Below are 27640 nucleotides of genomic sequence, written 5' to 3'. Positions count from 1 at the left end.
ACCCAGAGGGAGGCCACTGCGGCCCAGACACCTTTTCTGGAAACTGGATCCTTCTCAGTGCTGGGGGAGCTATACGGCAGGCTTCCTAGAGCACTTCCAGCTGGGCCTGGGTCGTGTGAGATAAGGGAAATGTGGCTGGATGAGTGAGATGGAGTCACACAGGGAAGGACTCTGCTCAAGAGAAGAGGTGTGACCAGCATGAGGGGGTAGGGAACCCAAAACACAGTGTGGAAATGAACCTGGGCCCCTGTGAGCCACGGAGGGGATGGGGTGGTGGCAGGAGGGGCCTCCCCATCCCCCTTGGACTATCTCCCCTGCCACTGTCACACCACACCGAGCACATCCTCTGCCCCTTCTTCCTGGGCCTTATCTGTCTTTATGACCCACCTCTATTCACACCTGCCGCTGTTTCCCAGCCCTGACGGCCCTCCAGGGTTTCCTGGAGCGGTGCCCCCTCCACTGGGCACAGCCAGAGGCTGGAGCTGCACCTCAGCCTGAGGCAGCTGCCCAGTCTCCTGCTGGGGCCCAAACCACAGGGGTCACCATTGGAAAGACCCAGCACCCAGCACCCTCACTTTATAGAAAAAGATGGGAGCCATAAGAGAAGGAGTTTTCTCAAGGTCACCCCAATGAGGACATTGGGACCTGGGGTGGAGGGTGACCAGCAACCACTGAGCTCCGACTTGTGCCAGGTCCTGGGCATCCGTCATCTCATTACATCAAAAGACAGGGCCTACTGATATCTCTGTTCTAGAGAGAAGAAAACAGATTTGGAAGCGGATACAGGGAGGCAGGGATGGGCTAGACTCCAGGCCTATCTGACTCCCATTCCAGTGCTCTTCCCTATTCCACATACCTAGCTAGGTCTTAGCCCTGGCCTTGGAGGTAGACTCAGCACCAGACACGGGCAGAGGGGGCAGTGATGGAGCGCAGATTTCAGAAGAGAGGACTGGCCTAAACCTTCACCCTTAATCCTTGCTGGCTGAATAAATTGTGATCTCTGTGTCCCCTGGGATGTGCGTGCATCCCCTTTTGCCCCTTGTCGGGCTCTTCTACAACTCCTGGGGTTTCTGAGCCCTGTCTCCCAGCAGACACCTCTTCATCTCCACTGAACTCTGGGCTAGTTGCACTGGAACACTCACTTTTAATTGCCTTTTTAATTTTTATTTTTTTAAATAAATTTTATTTATTTATTCATGAGAGACACAGAGAGAGAGAGGCAGAGACACAGGCAAAGGGAGAAACAGGTTCCATGCAGGGAGCCCGACATGGGACTCGATCCCAGGTCTCCAGGATCATGCTGAAGGTGGCGCTAAACCGCTGAGCCACCAGGGCTGCCCCCCCTCCCCCTTTTTTTTTAACCCAGTATCTTTTCCAAAAGCTTTACTAGGTCTGGAGTCGGGGAGGGGGCATTGGGGAATACTGAGAGTGCAGAAGATCTGAGACCTCTCCAAGATGCCTGGACCACAGACCCCCCCGCCCACCCCATCTCACAGCAGAAAGCCTCAGGGGAGCATTTGCGGGTTCAGAAGGAACAGAGCAAACCCTGCAGGGTGCTCCCCTCCTGCCTTCTGAGCTTATGGCCCTGCATCCCTCTCCCAGGCACGCCTCCCCAGTCCACTTGAAGGAAACTTCTTGGATGGAGCAAGCTCCTAGGAAGCAAAGTTCTTAGCAGTAGGGGTGCTGGCCCTGAGGAGAAAAGTGGATATGATAGCATTATAGCATTCTTTTTCCTCAAGATTCCAAAGACCTGTCAGCCCTATCCTGCCATCTCACAGATGGGGCAGTAGAAGCCAGAGAGGGGCATGGCTAGCTTGGTTCACACAGTTCTTGAGGGAAGGAGTCATCAGGAGATGCTGAATGGGACAGTATCACCTACCACCCATCCCATAGGGGGACCAAATGGGAAGGCTCTGGGTTGTTGGAGAGGCACCACCCCCTCCCATGAGGAAGGGCTAGAGAGAGATCAGCATCTAGGAATCCAGAACTCCAAGTGCCAGAAGGGGCCTCAAGACCCCTGGCATCCCCAGCACCAGGACCTCGGGCATCCCCAAACAGCAATTTTTTCCCATGGCCTCTAGGAAAAGAGAGTGCCTTACTGGCCTCAGCTACTACCTCAAAAAGCCATTATCTCTGAACCATCTGGCCTGTTGGAAAAGCCCTCCCCCGGGGAGTGGAGTGCTGCCTTCTAGTAACCCCCACTGATGTCCACTCTGCCCTCAGCTCCTGACCTAGTGCTCCCCAGGCCCATGATGGCCCTGCAGTGCTTCGAAGGCAGTGACCATGTCCTCTGTGACCTGACCTCCTCTAGACCAGCACTCCTGCCTGCCAACACTTTCTCATCTGACAAGTTCCACTTCCCCTGACTGTCCCCTAAATGGCCAGGAACCAGGAGACTGTGTCCCAGGCCTCGCTCTGTCTCACACCAGGTATGAGGCCTTGGACATGTCTCAGGATGGAAGATAAGGAGGCTGACTTCAATAGGCTAGGAGGCATCAGGGGACCACAGAGCAGCGAGCCTACCGAGCCTACCGTCAGGGATTCCGACATTCTATCCTGCCAAAAACAAAACCAGACACTTAGCATTTCTAATGGATGTGGTTTTAAGTGCTTGTGTTAAACATTTAATCCTCGCAGCAACCCTATGAGGTGAGTACTGTCATTATCACCACTTACAAACAGGATACCTGGGGCCCAGAGAGGAGGAGCACCTTGCCCTAGATTATACAGGTAGTAAAAGGGAACTGGGACTTGAACCCAGGCAGTGGGGCTCAGAACCCACAGCAGGACACTGTCTCTGATCCCCCTGTGCTCAGACACAGGGTTGACACCACGTGCTCTTGCAGGTCTAACATTCTATGATTCTGTGAGAACCTCCCAGGTGGTTCTCATAGCCTGCTGGGGTTCTAATGATAAACTGTAGCCCCGACCTTCTGAGACTGGGCTCTGAGGAGACTGTGGCACTTTAGAAGAGCTCTCTAGGTTTCTAGAAGAACACCTACCAGTTGGCACTTCCCCTGTGCTGCCCACTGCCCCAACACAACATGAGAAAAGACATTGCTTCTTCCCTCTATGGGGAGTCAGTGACCCAGCCGGCAGGGAAGTAGAGGCCAACTGGATGGGGAGAGTCAGACTGGATGGCTTTGGAAAGTCCCCTCCACCCCCCACTCTCCACCCCCGACCCAGGCCTGAGATACTTGATTGTATGAGAGACAATGGGATACAGAATGGCTCACCGGACTTTCCCTTCCTGGGGCAGCTCGTGGGGGGGGTCCTCACACACCAGCCGGGACTCCCCATCCAGTAGGTAGGTGTAGACGGTCTCCTAGGACAGAAGGCACTGGTGAGATCCTGCGGAGAGCCCTCCCAGCTGCCCTGTCCCAGCCCAGAGAGGGATCTGGGTGATAAGGTCACAGACCCTGTGGCCGTGGGCTCAAGTAACTGTTTTTACTCCCCAGGGAATTCTAACAGGCAGCCAGCATGGAAACACTCCTTTACCCCTCCTCTTGGAGGGGCTCTGGGCAGGCAGTGACCCATGACCCTGCTGGCTTTCCTTGTCTATCACCCCAAGTCCAAAGTGTCAGGGAGAGAATCTAAAAGGCTGAAAGTGTAGACAAATCCCATCCACCACCCGCCCCAAGGTATTTCCCTGCTGTGCCTCCAGCCTCAGCAAACTATAACAGTGGTCCATCCAAGGCTGTATGGCAGGAGGGGGCTCAGAATGCCCTGGAGGCTTCCCTCCTACCTCAGAGACACAAATAATTCTACAAGAAACTGCACACTGTGACTCAAGCCAGAAGGACTTCCTGGAGGAAGTGACCTTAAAGCTGTAATGCAGTGAAAATTAGACACATTTGGGGAATGAGGGGAGGCATAGAAGAACGGCTTCTGGGCGGGCTGAGTAGCAGATAAGTGTAAAGAGCACAGAGTATTTATGGAACTGACAGTGGAGGCAGGGGACACAGGAAGTGGCCCTGGGGTCAGCAGGGCCCATAAACATAGCTGAGGGGAGGCTGCTGTGAGTGCTGAGAGGTAGGAGCAGGTGCATATTCTGGAATGATCACTCCCTAAAGTGAGATCAAAGCTCTATTCAAAGTTGTCAAGTCTTCTGCTTGTCAATGTGCCTTCCTCAAGGGCCCAGAGCCGTCTTGACATCTTGGCCTTGGTTCTGGGCACACGCTAGCAGAAGTGGTTGCCCTCGCCGACCCGTGGGTAAAAAACCACATTCCCTCCAAGCAGGACTGGCTACCCCAAGGGATCCATAGACAACTCCCATCACCCCATCAGCACAGCCTCAGCGAGCGCCCCACTGCCTTGCATGCTGGGTGCAGAGGGAGACACTGAGGCCAGTGCTGCCCAGCAGAGACCGTGCCCCAGTTCGGGGCACCCACATGCCCAGCTAAGTATCCTGAGGGGCACTGTTTTCTTGGAGGCTGGTGTGTGCGGGCTCTCCTCTCTCCTGATGCTATCAGGGAGAGCTTCTGGAAGAGATGACACTGGAGCTGGGTGTCGAAGACCCACTGCAGTAAGTTTGGCAGTTAAGTGTGGAATCTAGTCGAAGCAATTACTCTTTGGCCACTGTGAGAGCCCACAATCCTGCCAGCCACTCTTGTTATCTTTGGCTGTCCCTACCCTCCAAGTCCCAGGAGTTGTTCCAGTCCCACTTCCAGAGAACTGGAGCCAACTCACTGGTGGTGTGGGCTGGGAGGATAGGGCCTGAGAGGAGTGAGAGGGGCAGGCATAGGCCAGGCCTGGAGGTCTCCTCATCTCTGTCCTACCTCCTTCTGGTCCTCCAGTCTTTGCAGCAGCCTGAGAGGGGCTGGAGGCATCTAGCCCAAAGATGTTAGGAGGACCCCCCCACACTCCCCAGCACCCAGAGTCACAGGGAGAGAGAGCCTGGCCTTGGCAGAGAGAGAGAGAGAGAGAGAGAGAGAGAGAGAGAGAGAGAGAGAGAAGTGGCTACACAGGGGGTGGGGAAGCAGGGAGGACAGATCCTCATCACTTCCGGATGTCCCTCTGCCTCCCACCCCCTCACTCTCAGCCCTGTGGGTTAAAATTAGCTGAGTTTATTGGAGAGAAGGAGGGAACCATCGCAGACACATCAGCACCATCTGCATTCAGGGCTGCCTGCCACAATGGGTGCTGATGAGGGAGCCAGGTGCTGGCTCTCCTCAGAGAGGGGGACTATGGAGACCCCTCCCCCACTGCCCCACCCTCCCGTCTTCCCGGGGCAGAGCAGCCGCCTCCATCTCCTCCCTTCTCTGGGGGCAGAGCAGATCCCCCGTCTTCCCTCCTTTCTCTAGGAGGCAGACTGGAACCCTCTCAGTTCCCCTCCAACTCCCTGTGAGCAGAGCAGACACCTCCAGCTCCCCCCACCCCCATTCCCTGGGGGCAGAGCAGAACCTCCCATCCCCCTTCCTTCTCTGGGGGGCAGAGCAGAACCTCCCATCCCCCTCCCTTCTCTGGGGGGCAGAGCAGAACCTCCCATCCCCCTCCCTTCTCTGGGGGGCAGAGCAGAACCTCCCATCCCCCTCCCTTCTCTGGGGGGCAGAGCAGGTCTCCCATCTCCCCTCCCTTCTCTAGGGGCAGAGCAGATCTCCCATCTCCCCCAACCCCCTGTGGTCAGTAGAGACCTCTCATCTACCCACCCCTCACAAAGGGCAAATCACACTTCCATGTCTCTACCCCTCTTGAGGAGGTGTGGGGGAAGTGGGTGGGGGGAGGGACCCCTTCAGGAGAAGGGGTGTGCCGAGGCCCTCCACCCAATTAAACCACAGCTCCCCAAAGACAGGGCTCCCTTAGCTCGTACAGGTCTCTTGGATGAGCTAAGGGAGACCTGTCCCACTGTTCCTGGACCCTAATTGCCTGGATCACAGCTGTCTTCCAAGCCCCCAGCTCTGGGGGTACAATTAATCTGGTTCAGGGTATCTGTACTGGCAGAGCCACCAGGTACCCTGCCTATGAAGACCTAACTAGTCACCTCCTCCTGACCCCTCCCAGGGCAGCCTCAATGGCCACAGAGGGCCCAGGGCAGCCTTGTAGCTGCTGACCTGCTAACCATCCCCCCACCCCTTCCTTTCCAGATGTTTCTCCATCCCAGGCCAGATGTTGCCTCAGTCCTCGCCTTCTCTGGGAGGATTTATTTTTGGGCGCCAACACACCACCCACTTCCTACCAATTTCACACTCAATAATGCTCACTCATTAGCCCTCCTCCTGGGCTCTGAACTTCTAGAAGGTTTGAGAAGGCAGAGCTGAGGAGAGAGAATGGGGCTTAGGTGCCAAGCCCCATTTGTCCCTGTCATGCTGTGTGACCTTGGGTGAGGCACCCTCCCTCTCTGGGCCTCTGGAGGTTCATTTATCAAGCAGATTCAGATACAGTGGGCTTGCAGGGGTGGGGATGGGGCATGAGGGGTGTCACATTTTGGCAGAGGCTGCCCTTGACTGCTATCTAGAGTAGGGAAGAGAAGATTCCAGGCTATGGTGACCCACGTCAGGCATCTCCGCCTCCGGGAAGTCTTCTCTGCTCCTTCAGCTGGTTCAGATTTCCCCCACCAGGCTGACTGCTGGGACAGGGCAGCTTCGGGTCTCAGGGCCAGTTTGCTCATCTTACTGCCTAAGGGGTGAGCAGTGGCCAACAGAGCCAGGCTGAGGAATGGCCTGGGCAGGTCAAAAGAGGCACAGTCCCCTCACCAAGGCACTCTGGGCCCAGACAACCAAGGAGGCCAGGCTACCATGGGCCCAAACAGCTACCCTCCACCTGCCCCCAATCTCCAATCATCCACGATGTTGGGATAGGTGAGAGAGAAGCCTAAAGGTTTCTAGAGGTCATCTTGTCCAGCCTCCCATCTCCAGGCAGGATACTTCAACTTCACAGAGACTCATTCAATAAAGCTGTGCCTCACTCCAAGCACTGCTGGACTTGACATCAAGAAAGTTCTTCTGCATGTCTACCCTCAACCTCTTCTGCTACATATCCCAAAGCCCACCTGACTCCACTATGTTCTAACTATTATCCTAGGGGAATCCTTTCCATTATCTGAGACATGATCTTTCCAATTAAGCTCTAAGTCCCCTTCTGTCTTTGACAGTTCAGAATTCCTATTTAAGTTCATTCTTTGGGACTCAGCTCCCGCCCTTCTCCTCCAGGACACCCTCTCGGAACACTCACCCAAACCCTTCACTTCCCTAGGAGAGTCCTCTGGGCAGAGACCCTGCCTCCTCCTTCCTTCTCGACTATATGGAAGATACAGCAAGGAGCTGGGCAAAGATTTGGGGGGTGAGGGGATTGCGGGGCCAGGCACTTACCACTTTGGGGAGCACGGCTGAGAGGGCCTCCTTGACAGCCCGCCGGAAGCCTGCAATGTGGATGACAGCACCCAGGCTCAACAAAGCATCCTGGAAGGAAGAGAGGAAAGAGCAGTGAGGGCTTTCTTCAGGCAGACCAGGGCAGCCCCATCTGCCCATGCAGCTAGGAGCACAGACTCTCCCTGTAAACCAGAGCCCAGGGCTCTCAGACACTTGGATCCCAAGGTCTTAAAATCTCGGAACCCAAGAAGTCTTAAGGCCCTAGTATCTCTAAGTCCACTCATCTTACAGATGGACCAAAGGGGGCTCAGAGAAGGACCAGAGACTCTGCAAAGTGCTCACAGTAGGTCAAGAGGTCAAGTGTAGTCTCGCCCCCATCCGCAAGGACAACTCTGGCATAGTAGGGAGAGCACCTCCTTCCATATTAAAACAAAGCAAAATAAGCAAACCCCAAAAAAACAAATTTGAATACTGGGTTGGGAGTAGCGAGAGCCCAAGGGGTACATGAGCTCACAAGGTGGGAGAGACACAGTTGGGCCAGCCTCTGGCAAGATAAAGGAGGAAGGAGAAGTCAGCCTTGACTGCCTCAGAGCTTTCGCATCCCAGGAACAGGCCTTGTCCTTGGACAGCCGGAACAGAGACAAAAAAGGTCCATGTTTCTCACTCTTTTAACTTGGCTGAGCCACAGGGATCAAAAAGAAAGGTAATGGAACAGGGGACCCAGGGCCAAGGCAGGCTCATGACTCATACTGTCCACTCAGCCATGCCCTCCCCGCTAGCCCTTGAAGTTCTCTTCTGTGGATGGCTGGGTCTGTGTTCAAAAAGCAAAATGATTAACCACAGGAGGAAGGAGATATGGTTTGGCCCCCATTTATGTGAAAATGTTATAAGGTTGAGGGTCTTAGTGAACCACAAGCTCAGCATGAGCCCATAGTGTATGTGTGGCTGGAAATAAATTAAAATGCTGAAGCTGCAGGCCATATTAATAAAGATCTGTTAGCCCAAATAGGGAAGATGGCAGTTCCCCCCACTTCTGTAGGCTGATTAGATCATCCCCAGTGCATTGTGTCCCAAGTAAGGACAAGATGAGACTCAGTCACAGGTGATCCATGTAAGGAAGGATCTAGAAACAAGCACTGCGTGTGACTGAGACTGGAGAACCTGGGGGTGCCTAGCTTACAGCAGAGCAGACCCATGGGCTTCCATCTTTAACTCCAATCTCTCAGGCTCTCCTGAGCAGCAGGACAGGACTCTGTGGCCCCAGGGACAGCCTGGAGACCCAGAGCTTTTAAGGAGGCTCGCCTTGGCCCAGTGGGACACAGGCAGAAGCCACCAGAAGAGAGGGAGGAGGTGAGCTGCTTATCCCTAAGGGTGGGCAAGAATAGACTCAGTGGCCGTTTTTCAGAGAGGCCACAGAGAGGCTTCTCGGGCTGGGCTCCAGAAGAAGCCTGGGGCCCAGGCGTCAGCTACAGCTTTCAGCCATGTGTCTTTGTGGCTGCGGTCTTCCCCCTCATCCCCTCAGCCACGGAGTCCTGTTTCCAGGAGTGGGCGGCAGCCACGGACTTTCTCCCCAAATGCTCACTTGGCATTGGTCTCCCCACACCCAGCCTCCCTCTGATCCTTCCCACTGCTCAAGGATGAAGATGCGTTTTTGCCATGGAGACAGGTCTCTGCCCTCGGACATCAGAAGCTGCTGATTCCAAACATTATAACCTCCCCAATTGGATCAGTTATCCTTTAACCCTAAGGCACGCCTCATCACAGGTCACACACCCTCAGCATGCCACCTATGCTGGGCCACACGGCCACAGAGTCACCTCTCCACAGAAGCACCCAGCATGCCTTCAGACACCCTCTAGGCATGCGCACAGGTTCTCACAGGTGCAGCCATGTCCTTCTGGACTCACAGGGCCAGGGCTCAGCAATCTGTTCTATACCGGAATTGGTGGGTGCCTGTCTGGCCTTTATTCAGATCAGTCAGCTTTCTGTGACTTTTCAGACTAAGGGCAGGACAAAGGTGGTGACAGGGGGACAGCTGCACAGAGGGTATACATGTAGGCTACCGTGCCCTTTGGAGGTCAATTCTGTACTAAAAGAGGGGAGAAAGAGCTCATGTCCCAAATAATCCCCAAATTAAGTCCGCCAACCTGTACTCCTACGGCTGAGGCTTCCAGGTCAGGGCCTCAGAGGGTGGTGCTAGTTTAGGCCTGTTCCGCCTGGAGGTAGGTCGGGGTGGGGTGTCGGGGGGCAGGCGGTAGACAGGCTGAGCCCCGGGGTTCTTGGCCTCTGGTGGAGTGTGATGCGTGTATGCTGTGGAAGTTGGAGAAGAGAGGCCCAGGTGACGGGCTGAGCTCTGCTACGGGGAGAGGCTTGGGACAGCTAAGTCTCCTCGCTTGACAGATGAGGAGACCGAGACTCAAAGAAAAGCAATGTCCCATTTATGGTCAGCCAGCGAGTCGGGCAGAGCCAGTTGGCAGCCCAGATCTCTGCATCTCCAGCCCCAGTCTGGCTCCAGCTCTGCATCGGGCCCCCAGCTGCCCCCGCAAAGGGGGCTTAGAGAGGATGGTCTGTCTTTTGTTCCAATTGGTGGGCCCCTCTGTTCCTCTACCTGCCCTTTACCTGGATTGGGGGATGTCCTGACCTGTCCTTTACCGGAATTGGTGGGTGCCTCTCTGGCCTTTGTTCAGATTGGTCAGCTTTCTGTGACTTTTCAGACTAAGGGCAGGATGAAGGTGGGGACAGGGGGACAGGAGACGAAAGGGGCAGTGGCTGAAAGGGGCTTCCCTGGCCTTGGCCAGAGTGAGCTGCAAGCAGGTATGGCCAGTGAAGCTCGAGGCTCTCTGCCTGGCATCGTTCTGTCTATCCCCCACCTGGCCCGGCCCTGCCCTGCCTGCCCCAAGAATGGGGGTGCAGGGTGCAGGAACTGCAGCTGGGAGGACCACTCTCACACCTGGCTCTCCAAGGGGCCTCCAAGCCTTGCTCAAATGCCACCTCCTCCCTGAATCTTCCCCAGATCTCCAAGCAACTTCACCTCTGCTGCATCAACTCAACGCAGGAAATGGCTCCAATCCCAAAGCCCATGGTGTGGGGGCTCAGTGAGCAGAGGGGCTGCCTCTGGGAAGGGAGGAGAGAATCGGCGGGAGTGGCTAATGCGCATCCTCTGTCCAACGTACACACATACGTGCAGACAAAAACACAACCGTACATACTACGTGCACACACAGATACATACTTAGGCATGAGTGTACACACACACACACATACACACAGCCCAGGCTCAGAGTGGGGTGAAGGAGGTCACATTTCCTGCCCTCTCAGGGTTGTTTTTTTTTTATTTTTTGGAACAAACATCAGTGTAAACATCAGCCTAACAACCAGGCAATTTTCCAGACCCCATGGGAGAATGTGTGGTGTGTAGAAAAGAGCAGCAGCGATTTCCGGGCCTGTCCCAGACTGACTATAGAAGCTCGGTGACCCCAGCAGGCCCCTGCCCTCCTGTGGGTCTCAGTTTCCTCATTCATAAAAATGGGTCCTTCCAGCTCTGCAACAGATAGTTCTACAGTTTTGTGGTTTAACTCACTGAAGCTGGCTGGCTGGCTGGAGACTTCCTGCTTTCGCTGGCTCCCTACCTGCAGCTCTGTGGTTGGGGAGAGGGCCAGTCGGCACCAGGCACCAGGCACCAGGGACCAGCACGGTAGCAGCTGTGCTCTCCCGGCACAAGCCTTTCACTCCAGGTACCAAGAAAGGTACCCCCTGTTAGGAGTCAGGGCTCCTCTAGAGCCAGTGCTGTGGCTGGATCAGCATGTCTGCACTTGTTTGGGGAGGGGCAGGGTCTAGACTACATTACTTCTAACTCCTTCTCAATACCTAGGACTATATGAAGCCGGAGACATCGGCCTTAGTTCTCCTGGTGCTACCTGTGCAGGGATGGATGCCCATCTTGAGGGTCAGGGTCACTGTCACAGCAGCTCTCCTGTCTTGTCTTCATGAGTCTCTATGGCTTTTCCCAGCTCTTAAACCATCCTATTGCTCTCCCCACTCCCTGGAACCTAGAACCCACCTCTCTCTTTCGGGAAAGAAGCCTCACGGTGGCCCCCTTGGTGGCCTAGAAGAAGATAATAACATCAGATCCATTGGTCAAGTCCCCCCAAGATTCAAGCTGCATTACTGGGACTGGCCATACAGAGTTATCCAACTTTGCTCGTGCTAGCTCTCCTGTGGGCTAGGGCAGCGGGGTGGGGGGGGAGGTGTCTCTCTGTGGGACTTGGTGTCCCTTCTCTAAAGCATGAGCATCCTTCAAGATCTCTAGGGTCTTGGAGCCCCTTTCTGCCTCTATTCCTCTTCCCTCCCTTCCTTCCAGGCTGTGTCTCTGTCAGCCCCGTCTCTCCCAATCTCTCCTAGTGGATCTCTCTTCTCGCCATGCCTCCCTTAGTTGACCCCCATCTCTGTCACAGACAGGCAGGCTACTCTCCTGTCACGGCTCCATAAGTCTCAACATCTTTACCCACCCCACATCCCCTCTCCTCTCAGATGGCTTCTCTCCCATCTTTCTCCTGCACATTCCAGCCCCCACCCACTCCTATCTCTCCTGTCCACACCTCCCCCAAGCCTCCAGGCAGTCCCCCTTGAGAACTTGAGGAGAAAGCATCTGACCCAAGATGGGTACTCACAGAATGGGGGAGCCCAAGAGGACAGCCATGATGGGAGAAATTGGGGGTGCCAGGGCAGATGCCATTTACACTCCTCTGCTTCCTGCCCTCTGTTTTGGTAATCAATACACACAATCTCTTATCTTTTTGAAGAATGGGGGCCCTTCTAGGGCCAATGAGAACTTATACCTCTCTATGCCCAGCACTATCAAGCTGAGCTGCTGGGTCAGGGTGACCAACAAAACTCCCTTAAAGGAAGTCTCCTAGGGGCTCAGAGCATGGAAGCCCCTTTGTCTGGGCCTCAGACCCTGGCCTGAGCTCCAACACCCCAACCTTCCTCTGTGGCTCCTCAAAGCCCTTGTGCATGGCCGGCCCTGCAGAGTCAAGAGATGGCGAGGAAGCACAAGAGGCAATCCCTCCCCCCTCTCCCACTCCCACCCATGCCTGCCAGCTGCTCCAGGAGCCGCCTCTAACAGACACTTATGCCTTAGATACTCAGAGAAGAGCTGCCAGTGAGAGCTAGATCTTGCACTCCCAGATCTCTCCTCAACAAGGATAAGCTTGAGCAGCAGCAGCAAGAGAGAGGAGAGGAAAGAGGCTGAGTGATCCTTAGGGGGAAACAGGACAGAGACCCAGGCCACAGCTGGACTAACACTAATGTCAGAGCCTAACTTGAGTGGGCCGTCAGGCTTGGGGGAAGGGACCGTATGGTTCTCAAGCACCTACCGTGTATTACAGCTGGCCACCAGTGGCTCTTAAACATCTATGCCCACCAGCATCTCTTGGAGGTTTGCTTAACATAAAATTTGCTGGTTTCGCCCCCAGAATTTTTAAAAAAATATTTTATTTAATTATTCATGAAAGACACAAGAGAGAAAGAGGCAGAGACACAGGCAGAGGGAGAAGCAGCTTCTGTGCAGGGAGCTCATGTGGGACTTGATCCCAGGACCCCAGGATCAGGCCCTGAGCGGAGGGCAGACGCCCAACCTCTGAGCCACCCAGGTGTCCCAGAGTTTCTGATATGGTACATCTGGGATGAAGCCAAGAGTTGCCATTTCCAACACATTCAGAGCTGCTGTTGCTGTGGCTGGCCGGGGGACCCCGCTCTGAGACCCAGGGGCATGCGCTCTCTCCAATCCTCCTGCCAGCCCTGGGAGGATGGTTTTGTCCTACTGCTGAGGAGGCGACATACACTATCACATTAGTTTCAGGTGTACAAGACTGCGATTCCGCAATTATACACTTTACAAAATGCCCATCATGATAAGCATAGTCGCCATCTGTCACCTTACTACCTCCGTGCCATATTAGGGGAGGTGCCTGCTTTGATCTTTCCGTTTTCGGGGGTGGGGTGGGAGGTGGGGAGCAAGGGGCGGGGCGTCGCCCAGGTGAGACCCGCCCATCCCCTGAGCGCAGCGGGAGGTGGTTCAGCCGCTTCTGCCGCGGGAGGGGGGCCCCTCCCTGGACGTCCCCAAGGAGGGGAGAAGCGGGGCTGCTGGAAGGAGAGCGCGAACCGGGACAGAGGGGTGACACAGACAAGGGCCACCTGGAGCTCAGGAGCCCGGCCCCAAGGGAAAGGCCTGCCCTCCCTCCGTCCTCCTCCGCAACGCCCCTCTTCCTCGACCTCCCTCCTCTCGCCGTCAAGTCCCCTCCGCCTCCCCCAGGCGCCCCCCTCCTCGCGCCCTCCGCAGACTCCGGCTTCAGTTGTTATTCCAACAGGGCCGCGTCTCCAGCCTCGGAGCCACACTGGAGACACGTGCACTGTAGAATACACCTGAGCCCAGTCCTGGCGCCCGCCGGCACGCAGGGGGCGCCGCCTCCCGGGTGAGCTCGGCCCCCCACCCTTGGCTCTGGCCCCTCCAGCGGGCGCCACCGGATCCCCCTGCGCCCCCCACCCCTTCTGGGCCAGACTCAGCTTCTACTCCAACACACCCTCCGATTGCCCCCAGGCTCCCCTGGATCCCCCGGGGGCTAGGTCTGGGGAGGGATGAAGGATGGGAGGAAGGAAGGAGTTGGGGTGGGAAGGTAGGCTCCTGTGAACAATCAGCTGTCGGGGGCCTGACTCTCTGGAACCTCTCAGTCCTGAGCGCAGGGTCTGGAGTCAGGAAAGGAGGGGATAAGGGACCGGCCAGAGCCGGCAGAGTAGGGAGCCAAGAGCTGAGTGTGTGCGGAGGGGAAGATGGCCCTGGGAGGCAGACATCAGACCAAGCCTGTCCCGGCTTCCCCACCTTCAACCACCTCGTCCACATGGCAGGGTCAGTAGTGACCTCCATCCTCATGGCCCACATTCTCCTCGATGCCTCAGCCTTCTTCCCCAGCACATCACCAGCGTCCCCCTCATCACAGCTGTCCCAGTCCTTCTGATCACCTGGTGCCTCTCCAGCCTCAACTCCTGTCACAGCGAGATAGTCACAAGGAAGCAGATGTAAACTCACTGTGAGTCAGTCAGGTCATAAGAGAGAAAGAAGAGGTGAGCTTCCTGCCCAAGGATGGGGGCAATGGGGAAACGGCTTGGTTAGTCTACAGCTCTGGGTTCCTTGTCCCTGAATGTCTTCAAACCTTCCTCAGCTGCACCCCTCACACGGTCTTCATGGTTGGGAAGCTGGACGAAGCAAATCCAGGGGTCTCTGACAGGCAGACACAGTGGCCTGAGCAGAAGAGGATGGAGAAGAATGACCCGCTGGACCAGTGTCAGAAAAACTTCTGTCTCTCAGGAAATAGTGACCAAAGGAACAGCTGGATGCATGAATGAACAAACAAACCGATGAAGGAATGAATGAGTGACTAACCTTCCTTTTCTGGATCTCCCTCCAGGAACTTTTCCTTGTTGCTCCCATCCCAGGCAAATCTGACCCTCCTCCCTGGCACTCACAGACCTGTGCTTCCCCCACCAGGGCATGGCATGCGCCGATGCATTGCCACTACTTCCCATCTGCTTCTCCTATCGGACTGGGAGCTCTGAGAGGCCAGAGGTTGTGTCCTGTTCCTCCCCAGGCCCCAGCTTCATCCAACCCATCACAGGTGTCAGGAGGTATCAGCCGAGCTGAAAAATGATCACCTGGACTCCTGAGTGCCCAGAGCTGTTGGGCTGTGAGGGATACATTCCATCACTGAGTAGATGTGTGGACCCCATGACCTCTGGAGGCCACAGACCAGGAAGACAGCTGAGAGCTCTCAAAGTTTCCCAGGCCTGGCACAGTGACTTTCTTAGAGAAGGAGCCTGGGGAATGAGGGTGCCTTGTGTTGAGAGCTTTTGGAAGCCTTTCCAAGGCAACTCCATTGGCCAGAGCGTCCTTCAATGCTTCAGGATCATCTCCCAGGGCAGATGGGGCTCGGGACAGCATGTCAGGACAGAGGGACTCTTCCCTGAGAGGAGAACTGTCACTATCACTTTCTTCCATGACTCATGTCACCTCTTCTAGGCAGCCTTCCAGGGTGGGTTGCCTGTCCTCCTCCCAGGCCTCCTGAGAACTCCTGCAGGACCAGTGTCTAGAGGGTCCTAGGCCTCGCAGAGCCTAAACCCCAGCTTGATGGGAATAGCTTAGGGGAAGGAGAGGTAGGAAAGGACTTGCCCAGGGCCTCATTGGGACTCAAGAGGCCCATGCTCCAGTTCAGGGCACTTCAGGACACACTAGGCTCCCTCCCTTCTGAGCACTGTTTGCCTTTGGAGCCCCTCCAATTCCCTGCTTCAGCCGGGAGATGGCTGAGCCCCTCTCGGGTGTGAGATGGGGCTAGGCCAGGGGCAGGGCTTCTCATCTCTCTGTGCCAGAATGGGAGGTGAATGCGGGATGGCACCCGCCTGGCATAGGGTTAGTGTGGACCTGCAGAGGACAGGAAAGAAGGGCTGACCTGGGAGGTGCCGGTGGGGGTGGAGGGAGGGTGAGCTTGGTAGAGCATCTCCTCTGGGACAAGTCAGAGAACAGGGCACAGAGCAGCCGCCACAGCCATCGAGGCCTGCCTTGGGGCTCTCCCTGACTCTGTCCTGAGCTCTTTCCCTGCCTCTTAGCCTCCCCAGCCTCTCTGTGTCCGTCCCTCTTACTGTCTGCCTGTTCTCTGGTATGTGTTTCTCCCACAGTCTCACTGCTGGTCCCATGACTGTATTTGGCTCAGTCTTCAGGGCCTGGCCCTTCCCAGCTGTTCCCCAGATCCCAAGGCAGGCGGGTGGGGCGGGGGGGTGCAGGGAGGGGGGCAAATAGGGGTATGAGAAAGAGACTGGGACACAGACAAGTTCAGAGGCAGAAGGATGGATGCAAGAGCTCTGGGGACAGTGCTGGCCAGGGTTGCAAAGCCTCCCCAACCACTGAGGGGGGCACCCTGAAGGCAAAGTCAGAGCTGGAGGGAACACTCTCCCCCTGCACGGGTTCTTGGCCCCCCTCTTCTTCTCCCTGCCCCTGCAGGAATGTATGAGCACTTTCATTGTCCCTAAAAATAGTCCATCTTTATTGGGGGTTGGAGTGAGGAATCTTCTGGGCCGGGTTCATCTCAGGCATGCCCCTGCCTCTGGGCTCCCATCTCATCTGTGGGGCCTCTCTGAGTTGCCCCAACCCTTACCTGCAGTACTTTGTTAAAACGGAAACCTGGCTGTATCCCTCCCTTGCATAAGTGACTGCCCTCGCTTCTGGGCCTGTAGGCTCTGAGCTCCCAGGCCTGTTGGGAGCTCTGTGTCAAGTGCTCAGCATCTCACGTTGGGGCCACTGTCCATTCCTGCTGGCTCCCATGCTCCAGCTCCTACCCAGCTCTCCAACCTTACTCCCTCCACTCTCCAGGGGGGGTTCCTTTATTCCTCTATCTCCTCTACCTCCAGGCCTCTCCTCACCCTCCTGCCCTTCTCGGCCCAGCCCTGGTCTGCTCTGCTGGCCTGCCCTGCTCTGCTATTCCTCTACCTGGTCCTATCCTCCAGCGCTTATGACTCTCATCCCCACCGCCTTGCCCCGCTCCCACCAGCAGCTCAGCAAGGGCTGGGCTGCAGGGACCCCCGGCAGATGCAGGCTCTGGGGCCCCATGCCTTGCCCTGAAGCCTGGCCCCTACTGGCCCCTTCCATCTCCTGTCCCCCGCATCTGTTTTTCTTCTGTACCCTAAGCCTGGAATGTCTCTCTCTCTATTTCTGTCTCCACGGTGAGGCCCATCCAGTCTCATCTCCTCCCTGCCTCCAGTTCTTGGATGGGGAAACAGCCCTAGAGAGGGGAGGTGATGGGCCTACAGGCTCATGGAAAGCTGGCCACAGGCCCCAGTCACTCTGTAAGATCTTGCAAGGCACCAGGCAGCTAGGCTCCAGAGGCAGGAGCAGGCACTTTACACAACCCTACCACCTTACCCGCCCCGCCCGGGGCAGGCAGTCTGGCATCCAAAGTTATTTGCCTTTGGAGGGCCCAGGAAGCCAGAGAACAAACATCCGGAGTCTCTGGAACTTCTACTCTCTCTCACATCCCAAGGATCCGGGAACCACCAAATGGGTACACTGGCATGTGCGCATGTGCGCACACATACGCACATACACATACACACACAATCCTGGGCTGGGTAAACATGTGACCCCAAGGAGATCTCTTGGGACTGTTGTGTCTATGAATCTGTGCAAGTCCTTTAGAGACTCAAAACCTGGGTAAAGGGATCCCTGGGTGGCGCAGCGGTTTAGCGCCTGCCTTTGGCCCAGGGCGCAATCCTGGAGACCCGGGATCGAATCCCACGTCAGGCTCCCGGTGCATGGGGCCTGCTTCTCCCTCTGCCTGTGTCTCTGCCTCTCTCTCTCTCTCTATGTGACTATCAAAAATAGATTAAAAAATTTAAAAAAAAAACCTGGGTAAAAAGATGATGAGCCCCCACTCCCAGCTTTATATTAATTTTGTCTTGGAAATGAAAATTAAAATCGCTTTTGTGTGACTTTTTGATTGCAGAATTCTGGATACACTGGACAAAACTGATACAGTCATCAAAACTGATCTTTTCTCTCCCACTAATGGGCAGCTCCCACTTAGCTGGTGACCCAAGCATGTATGTGGCCTGCCCATCTGTCATCCATAATGTGTGTCTCTGCAGGCTGTCACGTAGCCACAGCAGACTATGCCCCATGGGCCATCAGAAGAATGTCTATGTGAAAACACATGGGTCTGTGATTCTGTGAGTGTGTGTGAGTGTGAATCTGTGAGCATCCCTGTGTCCACATCTGGCCTGAGCGCTCTGCATGTGCAGGGGACCTGTGTCCCTGTGTGTGTGCTGTGAGTCTTCCTGTGTGCAATGAGCGTGTGGCTGGTTTTGTCTCTGAATGAGTGAATGAGTGGATGGCTGAGTGAATGAGTGTCTGTACACATGGAGGGGTCTGATTTTCTGCCTCCTGTGTGCCCTCCTCCCCGCTTCCACCACACTGTGCCAGACCAGGGCTCACATGCCTACCCTGCCACATGTCACCTGTGTGGCAGTGGATAAATCTTTTAACGTTCCTGGGCTCAGTTTCCCCATCTGTAAAACAGTGCCTTCTCCATGAGCTGCTGAGAGGACTACCCTGGTACCATAAAGCTCCTGCCTAAGCTCCTGCCTAAGCTGGCTCCCAGCTGGGGGTGAGGCCACTTCTGTGCGAGTTAGAGAGAGGCCACCCCAACTCTCCAGCTAGATGCAGCCCCAAGGGGCCTGGGTTGGTGGAGGAGGGCAGGCTGGGTTTCGGTACCACTCTACCTCTGTTGGAGCATCTGTGCTAGGCACAAGGTGTGCACCAAAAAAGAGCAGCTCCCTTTCCTTGGCCGCTACTCCAGGTGTGTGGCCTGGGACTAAAGGGGCTCTGACTCTGGAACCAGGGTGGCCTTTTACCAGATAAGGCTCTGAGAACACCCCTCCCCTTCCCCTGGGGCCCTATGCATTTGACTCCCCCTCCAAGCCCTCCTTCTCCAAAGCCCAAAAGGCCTTACAGAAGCTGGGAAGCCGGGAGGGGAACTGATTAGACCTGGCACATGCTGACCAGATACACAGACAAACCCCCATCCACGGCCCAAACCCCCTTTATCAGAGAGGGAGACTGGGACATGGAGAGGGTCAGGGACCCTCCCAGGGACACAGTGAACCCAGTCAGCTTTGGACTCTGGATGACTGAATGGAGTCCAAGGGAGTAGTTGGGGGTCCTGAGAGACAGGTACAACTACACCTGTGCCTCTAGCTGTCAGAGTGGACCTCCTACCCATCCCCAGCCTCCCCACCTGGGTCAGATCCCCTACTAGTGTGATTCACCACATTATGAATTTTTTTTTCTGGAGCAAATTGCATCTAATTGAATGAGGCTGAAGCCTGGATCGGAGGCCGACGGTGGGTGAGGACAGCAGGAGCTGGGGAGAGGGCGGTGTGGGTGCAGGCTAAGCAGGGTACAGAAGCAGCAAGAGAAGGGGAGAGGAAGGCTGTGGGCACAGGAGGACAGGATGTCATTCCTTCAGCAAGCCATTCTGTACCCCTGCAGGTGCTCCAGCTTAAACTAGGGGCCTGGATGCAGGGACATGAGGAGTGGTGCTCCCCTAGAGACCACTGAGCAATAACCTAGTACCAAGTACTGTGTTCACTTAAAAGCACTGTTGCGTGTAATCCTCCCAACAGCTGCATTTTATACTTGAGGGGATTAGGGCTCAAGACATAAAATGACTCGCTAAATGTCAGCTTCAGACAAGACTGTCAGACACCATAGCCCTTGTTCTTACCTGGTACCCACTTATTCTGCTGAAGTGTCATCATCCTGCCTCCAGGAAGCCTTCCTGGGGAGTTCAGAAAAAGGGGGAAGCCTCACACCAACTCACACTTGGCCCAGACACTGTTTCTGTCCAGGTCGGGCATTTCTCCTTATCTATACTCTGATGTCTGTCCTCTCCCTGATGGCCAGCAGCTGAGGTTGGGGCTGATCCCACATGGATCCCACACACCCTCATTGCCAAGGGCACAACCATGACCCCTCCCACTCCCATGCAGTGTCCTGTTCTGTGTCATACTCATCACCCCTAGATGACACACAGAGACAGGATCACTGTCACTTTTCACATGGCATGTCCCACATACTCAGTGACTCACAGCCATTTCACGGTTTCCACAGTGGCACACATCACTGAGTATCACAGGGCCACACACAGTGGTACTATCACTATACTTTTACTCAGGATGGCTCATCCTCAGTGTCATATAGCTATCATGTTCCTAATGCTCCACAAAGTCCCCCTCATGTAGTGTCATGCACACACGTCCAAGCTGGTTCTGCATTGTACTGTCACATTTCACATTTCAGCATCACCCGGGACCTTCTGACATTAAAAAACTCCACCTGACATAAAAAAATGACATCACGTCTGAGATTTGCTTTAAAATACTTCAGCAAAGCAACCTTCACCAAATCAACAGGATGAGAGAAAATATTTGCAAATCGTTCAGCTGATTAGGGGTTAGTATCCAGAATATATAAAGAAGTCCTACAAACTCAACCACAAAATAAACAACTTGGTTTAAAAATGGGCAAAGAACTTGAATGGAAATTTCCCTAAAGAGGATATACAAATGGTCAATAAGCAATGGAAAGATGCTCAATACCACTAATCATTAGGAAAATGCAAATCAAAACCACAGTAAGATACATTTTCCCCCATTAGGATGGCCATGAAAGAAAGAAGGAAAAGAAGGAAGAAAGGAAAGAAGGAAGGAAGGAAGGAAGGAAGGAAGGAAGGAAGGAAGGAAGGAAGGAAGGAAGGAAGGAAGGGAGAGAGGTGGTGGGTGAAGGGAAGGATAGGAAAGAAGTATTGGTGAGGAGGTGGAGAAATTGTCACCCTGGTACACTGTTGGTGGGAACATAAAACGGCTCAGCTGCTGTGGAAAACAGTATGGTGGTTCCTCAAAAATTAAAAATAGGGCACCTGAGTGGCTCAATCAGCTAAGCTTCTGACTCTTCTGTTCAGATCATGATCTCAGGGTCATGAGATTGAGGCCCGCATCAGCTCTGTGCTCAGCACAGAGTCTGCTTGGGATTCTCTTTCTCTCTCTCTGTCCCTTCCACTCAATGTTCACATGCTCGCACTCTCTCTCTCTCAAAATAAATAAATCTTTTTTTAAAAAATTAAATTTAATTTAAATTACCATATGATCCAACAATTCCACTTTTGGATATACATATAAGAGAACTGAGAGCAGAATCTTGAAGAAATGCTTGTCCACCTATGTTTATGGTAGCATAATTCACAAGAGTCAAAAGGTGGAAGCAACTCAAGTGTCTATGAATGGATGAATGGATAAACAAAATGTGCTCTGTACAAACAATAGAATAGTATTTAGCCTCAAAAAGGAAGGAAATTCTGGGACGCCTGGTTGGCTCAGCGCTTGAGCATTGATTGCCTTGGGCTTGGGTATGATTCTAGGGTCTGGGCATCTAGGATAGAGTCCCACATCTGGTTCCCTGCGAGGAGCCTGCTTCTCCCTCTGCCTATGTCTCTGCTTCTCTCTGTGTGTCTCTCAGAAAAAAAAAAAGAATCTTAGTTAAAACAAAAAGAGGAAGGACATTCTGACATATACTATAGCATGGATGGACCTGGAGGACATTAAGCTGAGTGAAATAAGATAGTCACAAAAAGACAAATACTGTATGATTCCATACATATGACAGAAAGCAGACTGGTGGTTGCCAGGGGCTGGGGGCATAGGGAGTTGTTGAAAGGGTATACATTTCAGTTTTGCAAAATGAGAAAGTTCTGGAGAATGGTTGCTCATTGATGTGAACATACTTAATACAACTGAACTATACACTTAGAAATGTTTAAGATGGTAAATTTGGGGTTATGTATATTTTACCACAATTAAAATCTAAAAAAATAAAATACTTCAGGAAAAAAAAAAAGAAAAAAAAAAAGGTGGGGTAGGGTAGGGTGGGATAGATAAACTAAACGTGCCCAAATCTGGATAACTGTGAAATTTGGGTGATGGGTATATGGCAAGTTTATTGTATTATTCTCTCTACTATTATGTGTATTTCAAATACTCCATAATTTAAAAATTTTACTCTCCCTTGACTTCACACCTCTTCCAGTGACCACGTCCCTTCTCCACATCCCTTGGAGCCAAAGAGCTCCGAAGGGTTGACGATGCTCTGTCCTCACCTCCCACTCAGCACCCACCCAGGCTGGCTGGTTCAGGCCCCACCCTGTCACTGATGTGGTTCCTGTCAGGGTCATGCCGGGCCCAGTCGAGCACCGTCTCCCCTGTCCACTTACCTGACAGCGCAGCCACCCCCCACCAACCCTCTCTCCTCCCATGGCTCACAGTCTCAGTATCCCCCACCTTCCTGGCCACGCCTCCTGTCTCCTGGCTGCTCCTCCTCACCTCCCAGGCCTCTAGATGATGGAGTCTGTGGACGTGGGGCTGGGACTCGGTCCTCAGTCCTCACCTCTACTCTCACTGCGCTCTCTCCCTAGGTCATCCCAGCCACCCGGGCCACCTCCCAAAGATATCCTCAGCCTGGCCTCTGCTGCCCACTGGGCACCTTCACCTGGATGTATGTCTGACTTGGATCCAAAACAGATCTCTTAACTTCTGCCTCCTTGTCCTCTCTCAACCCCTTAACCTTGGCCTCCCCTCAGTCTTCATCCATCTCAGTAACGTCTCTACCATCCATCACTTGGTCCCTCAAGCCAGAAACCCGAAAGCCATCCTCTGCTTCTCCTTCTGGCTCATCATCTCATTCACCAGCAAGTTCTGTCATTTCAACCTCCCACATATCTCCAAAGTTCATCCATCTTTCTGCAACTCTTCTGTAATCCCCTTAGCCCAGGCGCCACCGTCTCCTACCTGGGTGGCTGCCATGGCTTCCAACCTGTCTGCCCACCTCCTCTCTGCCCCTCCAACTCATCCCCCACAAAGACTTTGCAACCAAAGCAATCTCAAAATCATGCGATTGGACTGTGTTGCTTCCCTGCCTGAACCCCGTGGGGTCTTCCTGTGACAGCATCATACACAGTGTCATGTGGTTACATTTCACATCATCACAGCCATTGCACACAGCATCACACGTTCAGCATCGGGCTTAGAGTCACAGCATCACGCACAGGTTTTCATACACTTGGTGTCACTCCATGTCATACCCTTGGCTATACACTCAGCCTCACTATATCACATAGGCTTGGGGCACACACTTGGTTTCACAATTCAGTGTCAGACGCTTGAGCCACAAGGACCACACCTGTTATTGCACGATGTCATCCATCTGTGTTTACATATTTGATCCTCATGGTGTCACACCCTCGATGTCACATACTTGGTATCATTCAGCATCACACAACCAATATCACACAGTATCACCATGGCACATCCACTGTCTCACGGTCTTTGACAAGTGGCATCACACACTTGGTATCACTCAGTGTCACACACTCAGTGTCATGCTCTGACTCACTCACTCCCTACACAGTAGCCCATGACCGAGGTCACATACTTGATAACACACATTATAAGCTCAGTGTCACATATTCAGTAGAATACTCACTGCCCCACAATCTGTGTCGCAGTGTCACCCGGGTCCTATAAGCTGCCGCCCACCCCCACCTCACCGGGCACAATCACTAGAGCTGCTGCCCCATGTCAAGGCTATTTCCTGTTGTTGTGCTCAGAGTCCTTAGCCACTGCTTGTTCCTTCAAGGATTTCCTGTTGTCAGGGCCCCAGTCAGGCCTGGCCCAGCCTGGATACACAGCCCAAAGCCCAAGAGCTGGCCAGCAGGAACCCTAGGCCCTCTGTGCCCCCTCTCCCACTCAATCAACCCGGACTCCCCATGTGCCTGGGTTTGCACTGGTTCCACTGAAAGGTAACCTCTGGGCCCTATTCCGCTCCCAGGGGGCCCAGGAAGGGGACTCTGGGGCAGTCTGAAAGAGGCTGTCTACACCATCCCAACAGCTTGAGATTAAGATCTTAACTGGTCTATGGGGCTCAGTCTGAAGCTGCTGGAAGCCAGAAGAGCAGGACAGAAGGTAGAAGGGGTGGACAAAGGGTTAGAGGAGTAGAGAATCAGGGAAGCCTTCCCAGAGGAAGCCAGCGTAGAGCTGGCAAATAGAGATCGAGGAAGAAAAGGCATCCCAGGTGGGAGCACCAGACAGGAGTAAATGCTTAGAGGTAGGAATCAGGAGGAGATGGAGACAAGAATGTGCGAGAGGGGCCCGGGTGGTGCGGGATTTGGAGAAAACCAGGTCTCTCTCCTCTCCCGTCCCCTCCCCCCATTCCAGCATTCCAGTTCTGGCTCCCAGAGAAGCCTGGGGCACTCCCTTCCTGGCCCTGACATCAGGTCGCAGACGGCCCCCCCACGGCGGCTGCCAAGCCCCCTCACCTCCTGCCCCAGGCCAGCCTGCAGGAAGGCCACAGGGAGGCCAGCACACGCTCCCCACACGGCCTGAGATAAATATTTCCCGGGAAACGGAACTTGTTCTCTCAGTGTTTACAGCCAAGGACCAGGCAGGGTGGTGGGGGAGGGGCCCGCCTGAGCCACCTTGTCCTGGGGCTCCCGGCATCTGCCCCAACACTGCCTCAGCCCCCCCTCCCCGTGCGCCGCTGAGCCAGTCTCTGCCTCTCTCTGAGCCTCCTCAGACCTTGGCCTGCCCAATGCCCGGCCCGGTCTGAGCCTGTGTCTTTCCTGGGGGTAAGTCCCTGGTTCTTGAGGCCTCCTCCTCCAGACTAGGCTTCTCTGATTGCGGGACCTGTGTCTGCGCATCTCCACCTGATCCTTGTTTGGTCAGGGGTGAGGACAGATGGATGGACAGACAGAGAGACAGCCTGGGTGGCTTCTGACACCACCTCCCCGGCCTCAAGTCCCCGCACAGCCCGAGCCTGTGCAGCCCAACAGGTGGGCCCAGGCAGATGGCAGGGCCTCAGGACCCTCACGGAAGCCAGATGCTGTGGCCAACCTGCTGGCAACAGCTCCCCTGGGGCCATGGGGCATCATGGAGCCCACTTAATCCTGATGTGCAGAATCCAGGAGGAGGCTGGCACATCTGCCAGTTAGGAGCACTCACTCAAGAATTTTAAACACAGGCCAGGAAATGCTGCCTGCTGGAAAGCAGCCCTTCCCGCCTCATCCCAAGGGTCCCCGTCTGTGGACATGCTGGGCCTTCTCTCATGGAGACCCAGGACATCCTGCCCACATACCCTTACACACCCTGCTCTTTTCACTTGTGAAAACTTTCTGAGCCCCTGTGTCAATCTTACCTTACAGGACCACCCCAGCTCCTCCCTACTATCCCACCATGTTGGGCCCACTTATTCCCCATTGGTGGCCTCAGCCTCACCCCAGACTGTGGCACCAAGTGTTACTCAGTCCCGGACCCAGGGACAGAGATGTTTTTGGATGTGGTTTCTCAGCACCGAGCCAGCCTCCTGCAGCCCCCTCTGGGCCTCAGTCTTTGTTCCAGCTTCCTCTATCTGCTTGTTCCCAGTCCTGGGCTTGTCCTTGTCATCCTCAGGTGGTTCTTTCAGAGACTGACCACATGGACCTCTCTGACTATCCAGCTGATCTCTGGCCTCATCAGTCCATGGCCTTGGCCCTCCCCATCCTTCAAAGTTCCAAAGCCACCTCCTCCAGGAAGTCTCCAAGACTGCTCCCAATCCAGCAATTGCTCCTTTCTTGGAACTGTTCCAACTTTCACACAGACATTCTCATTTAATCAAGAAACTTTATTGAGCACCTACTATGTACAGGCTTCTGCCAGGTCTCATGTGGGCCCAGGAGAGACAAGGGAGACTCAGCCTTGGTTCCTATCTCCCCCTGTGTTTACAACTATGTGGGAAAGGATATATAACCACATGGGCGAACAAGCTACCCAGCTGTAAGCCCAGGGAAGCTTGAGGGCTGTAAGTGTTCAGGAAAGAAGGGAGAGACTTGACCAGAGCAGAGGGGGCAATCTGAGAGGACTCCACAGAGGAGGTGACATCTAATCTGAGGCTTAAGAAGGAAGTAGGTAGATAAAGAAGGGAAAGGCATTCTAGAGAAAGGGGTCAGTGCAAGCCATGGCAGGGAGGCCAGGATTTGCTGGTGTCCTGGGGAGTAAGCAGCGCCATGTCTGGGAGCAATGGGTGGACATGAGGGGGCCCAGCAGGCAGGGCTGGCAATGCCAAGGCAGGGTGCTCTCTACTCATCTCCTGGGCAGCAACGAAGGAGCCAATGCTGGGCAGAGCATCAGTGCGCTTAGTGAGGACACCCATGCCATCGTCCGTGTCTGCCTCTCCCCCAGCCCCTGCTCCAGCCAGGGCTCCCGAGGCCCTGAGAGCTGGCACAGGGAGGGCCCTACCCCAGCATGCTCAGTTCACTACTTGAACTGCCTCCACCCCGACATCCAGAGAGCGATGGCCCTGGTCCTGAAGCAGGATTCCAGGCTGAACGTGAAGAGCCCTCCCCCAAGCTGGCCGGCTGGCACAGGGGCCGGGGAGCCATCCCAAGAGAGTGTGCTGAACAGATGCCAGCCATGGGGATGGGCGCTGGCAGCCCTGCTCCCCTGGCTGTTGTGCTGCCGATGCCAGGAGAACGTGCCATGCCCACGGAACCTCCATTTACTCAGGCCCAGCCTTGCGCTGCAGCCCATTGGCTTAGGCCTCCCTCCAAGGATCTCAGGCTTTCGAGAAGCGGGGAGGGTGCCAACTCCCTCTAAGTGTCTGCTGTGGGCCAGGCACCTCACACAGACTTTGTAACTCGTTCTAACAGCTCTGCTGTGATTATGGCCAGTAATAGGGATTGTGTCCACTAATGACAGATCTTCTTATCCCCTGTGACAGGTGAAGAAACTGATGCTCAGGCTGGTTAAGGGACTGGCCCACAGTCATACACCTAGAAAGCAGTGAAACTGGGACCTGAACTCATGCCCATCTGACCCCAGTCACGATGAGGCCATCCTGTCTCCCCCAGCCTCCACCCCGACTGGGGAGGCTTCCATCCCTCTTCCCTCTTTCCCCCCAGCTGTCCCTATAGTATGAGCAACACCCACAGATCCCTACTCTCTCCAGTCCTGTCCTTTCTATATTGGGGAGTGCCCAGCACTCTCTCCCAGGAGAGCTTAGCTCACCCGCCATCTGGGGGAGGAGGCAGCAGGACCCAGATGAAGGAAATGTGAAGACAGAACAGAAGCAAAGGGATCAAATGGGGATGATCCAGAGAAGCCTCCTGGTGGGGCTTGGTGGGCTGGACAGGAGGGGCAGAACTGGCACTCACAGGGAACTGGGCCTGCGCCAAGCAAAGGGGGCAGGGGCACTGAGGTATAAACAAGGAATCTGGGCCTGGTTCCCTCCCTTGGGGCCTCGTTCCCAGCACCAAGGAGGGTCTCAGCTTCTCCAAAGCCCTCTCCCTTCATGGCTTCCTGGGAGGATGACAAATCTAGGCTTTCCTGGCAGGTGGCGGTGGCTGCTGAGACACTGCTGGCTCCCAGGAACACCATCTGTCCCGGCTCTGGTGGGGAGCCCTGCCCCACAGGGAATGCCATGACCATAAATAAATTAATAATGACTTTCTAGCCTGTCCCCCTTTTCCCAGCTCCCAGCTGTAGGGACATTCTCAGGGCTTGACCCCACGTCTGGGCAGAGAGTCCATGCTGAGCCCTGTGTGTACCAGGCCATGCATGGATATCTTCTTTCCCATCTTACCCGAGGGCAGGGAGAGAGCAAGCGTTGGGCATGAGACACATCTGGGCCCACACTCAGATCTGCCCCATATGCT

At 54.7% G+C, this 27640-nt stretch overlaps 1 protein-coding gene and 1 non-coding gene across 8 annotated transcripts in view; both read right to left on the bottom strand.

Moving 5' to 3' along the window:
* The window catches only part of PDE2A (phosphodiesterase 2A), a 92790-nt gene that overhangs the window by 24648 nt on the left and 40502 nt on the right, over positions 1 to 27640 (bottom strand). For 5 of the 7 annotated variants that reach the window (XM_038568750.1, XM_038568754.1, XM_038568752.1 and 2 more), the window contains 2 exons: positions 7308 to 7397; positions 3237 to 3325 (listed from right to left, as the gene is read on the bottom strand). In XM_038568750.1, the coding sequence (XP_038424678.1) occupies positions 3237 to 3325; positions 7308 to 7397 (179 nt within the window). Of the gene's footprint in view, positions 1 to 3236; positions 3326 to 7307; positions 7398 to 14184; positions 14349 to 14515; positions 14605 to 27640 lie in introns of all 7 variants that reach the window. The other 2 variants (XM_038568749.1, XM_038568756.1) reach the window with 1 other exon arrangement.
* MIR139 (microRNA mir-139) lies at positions 13667 to 13723 on the bottom strand. Its single transcript, NR_049275.1, has one exon. It is a non-coding gene; the product is annotated as a microRNA mir-139 (primary transcript).

The sequence above is a fragment of the Canis lupus genome, chromosome 21 (genome assembly GCF_011100685.1).
Source record: "Canis lupus familiaris isolate Mischka breed German Shepherd chromosome 21, alternate assembly UU_Cfam_GSD_1.0, whole genome shotgun sequence".
In the NCBI taxonomy this organism is placed as follows: Eukaryota; Metazoa; Chordata; class Mammalia; order Carnivora; family Canidae; genus Canis; species Canis lupus.
The sequence above is the reverse complement of the archived record's forward strand: the minus strand, read 5'-3'. Positions and strand labels throughout refer to the sequence as shown.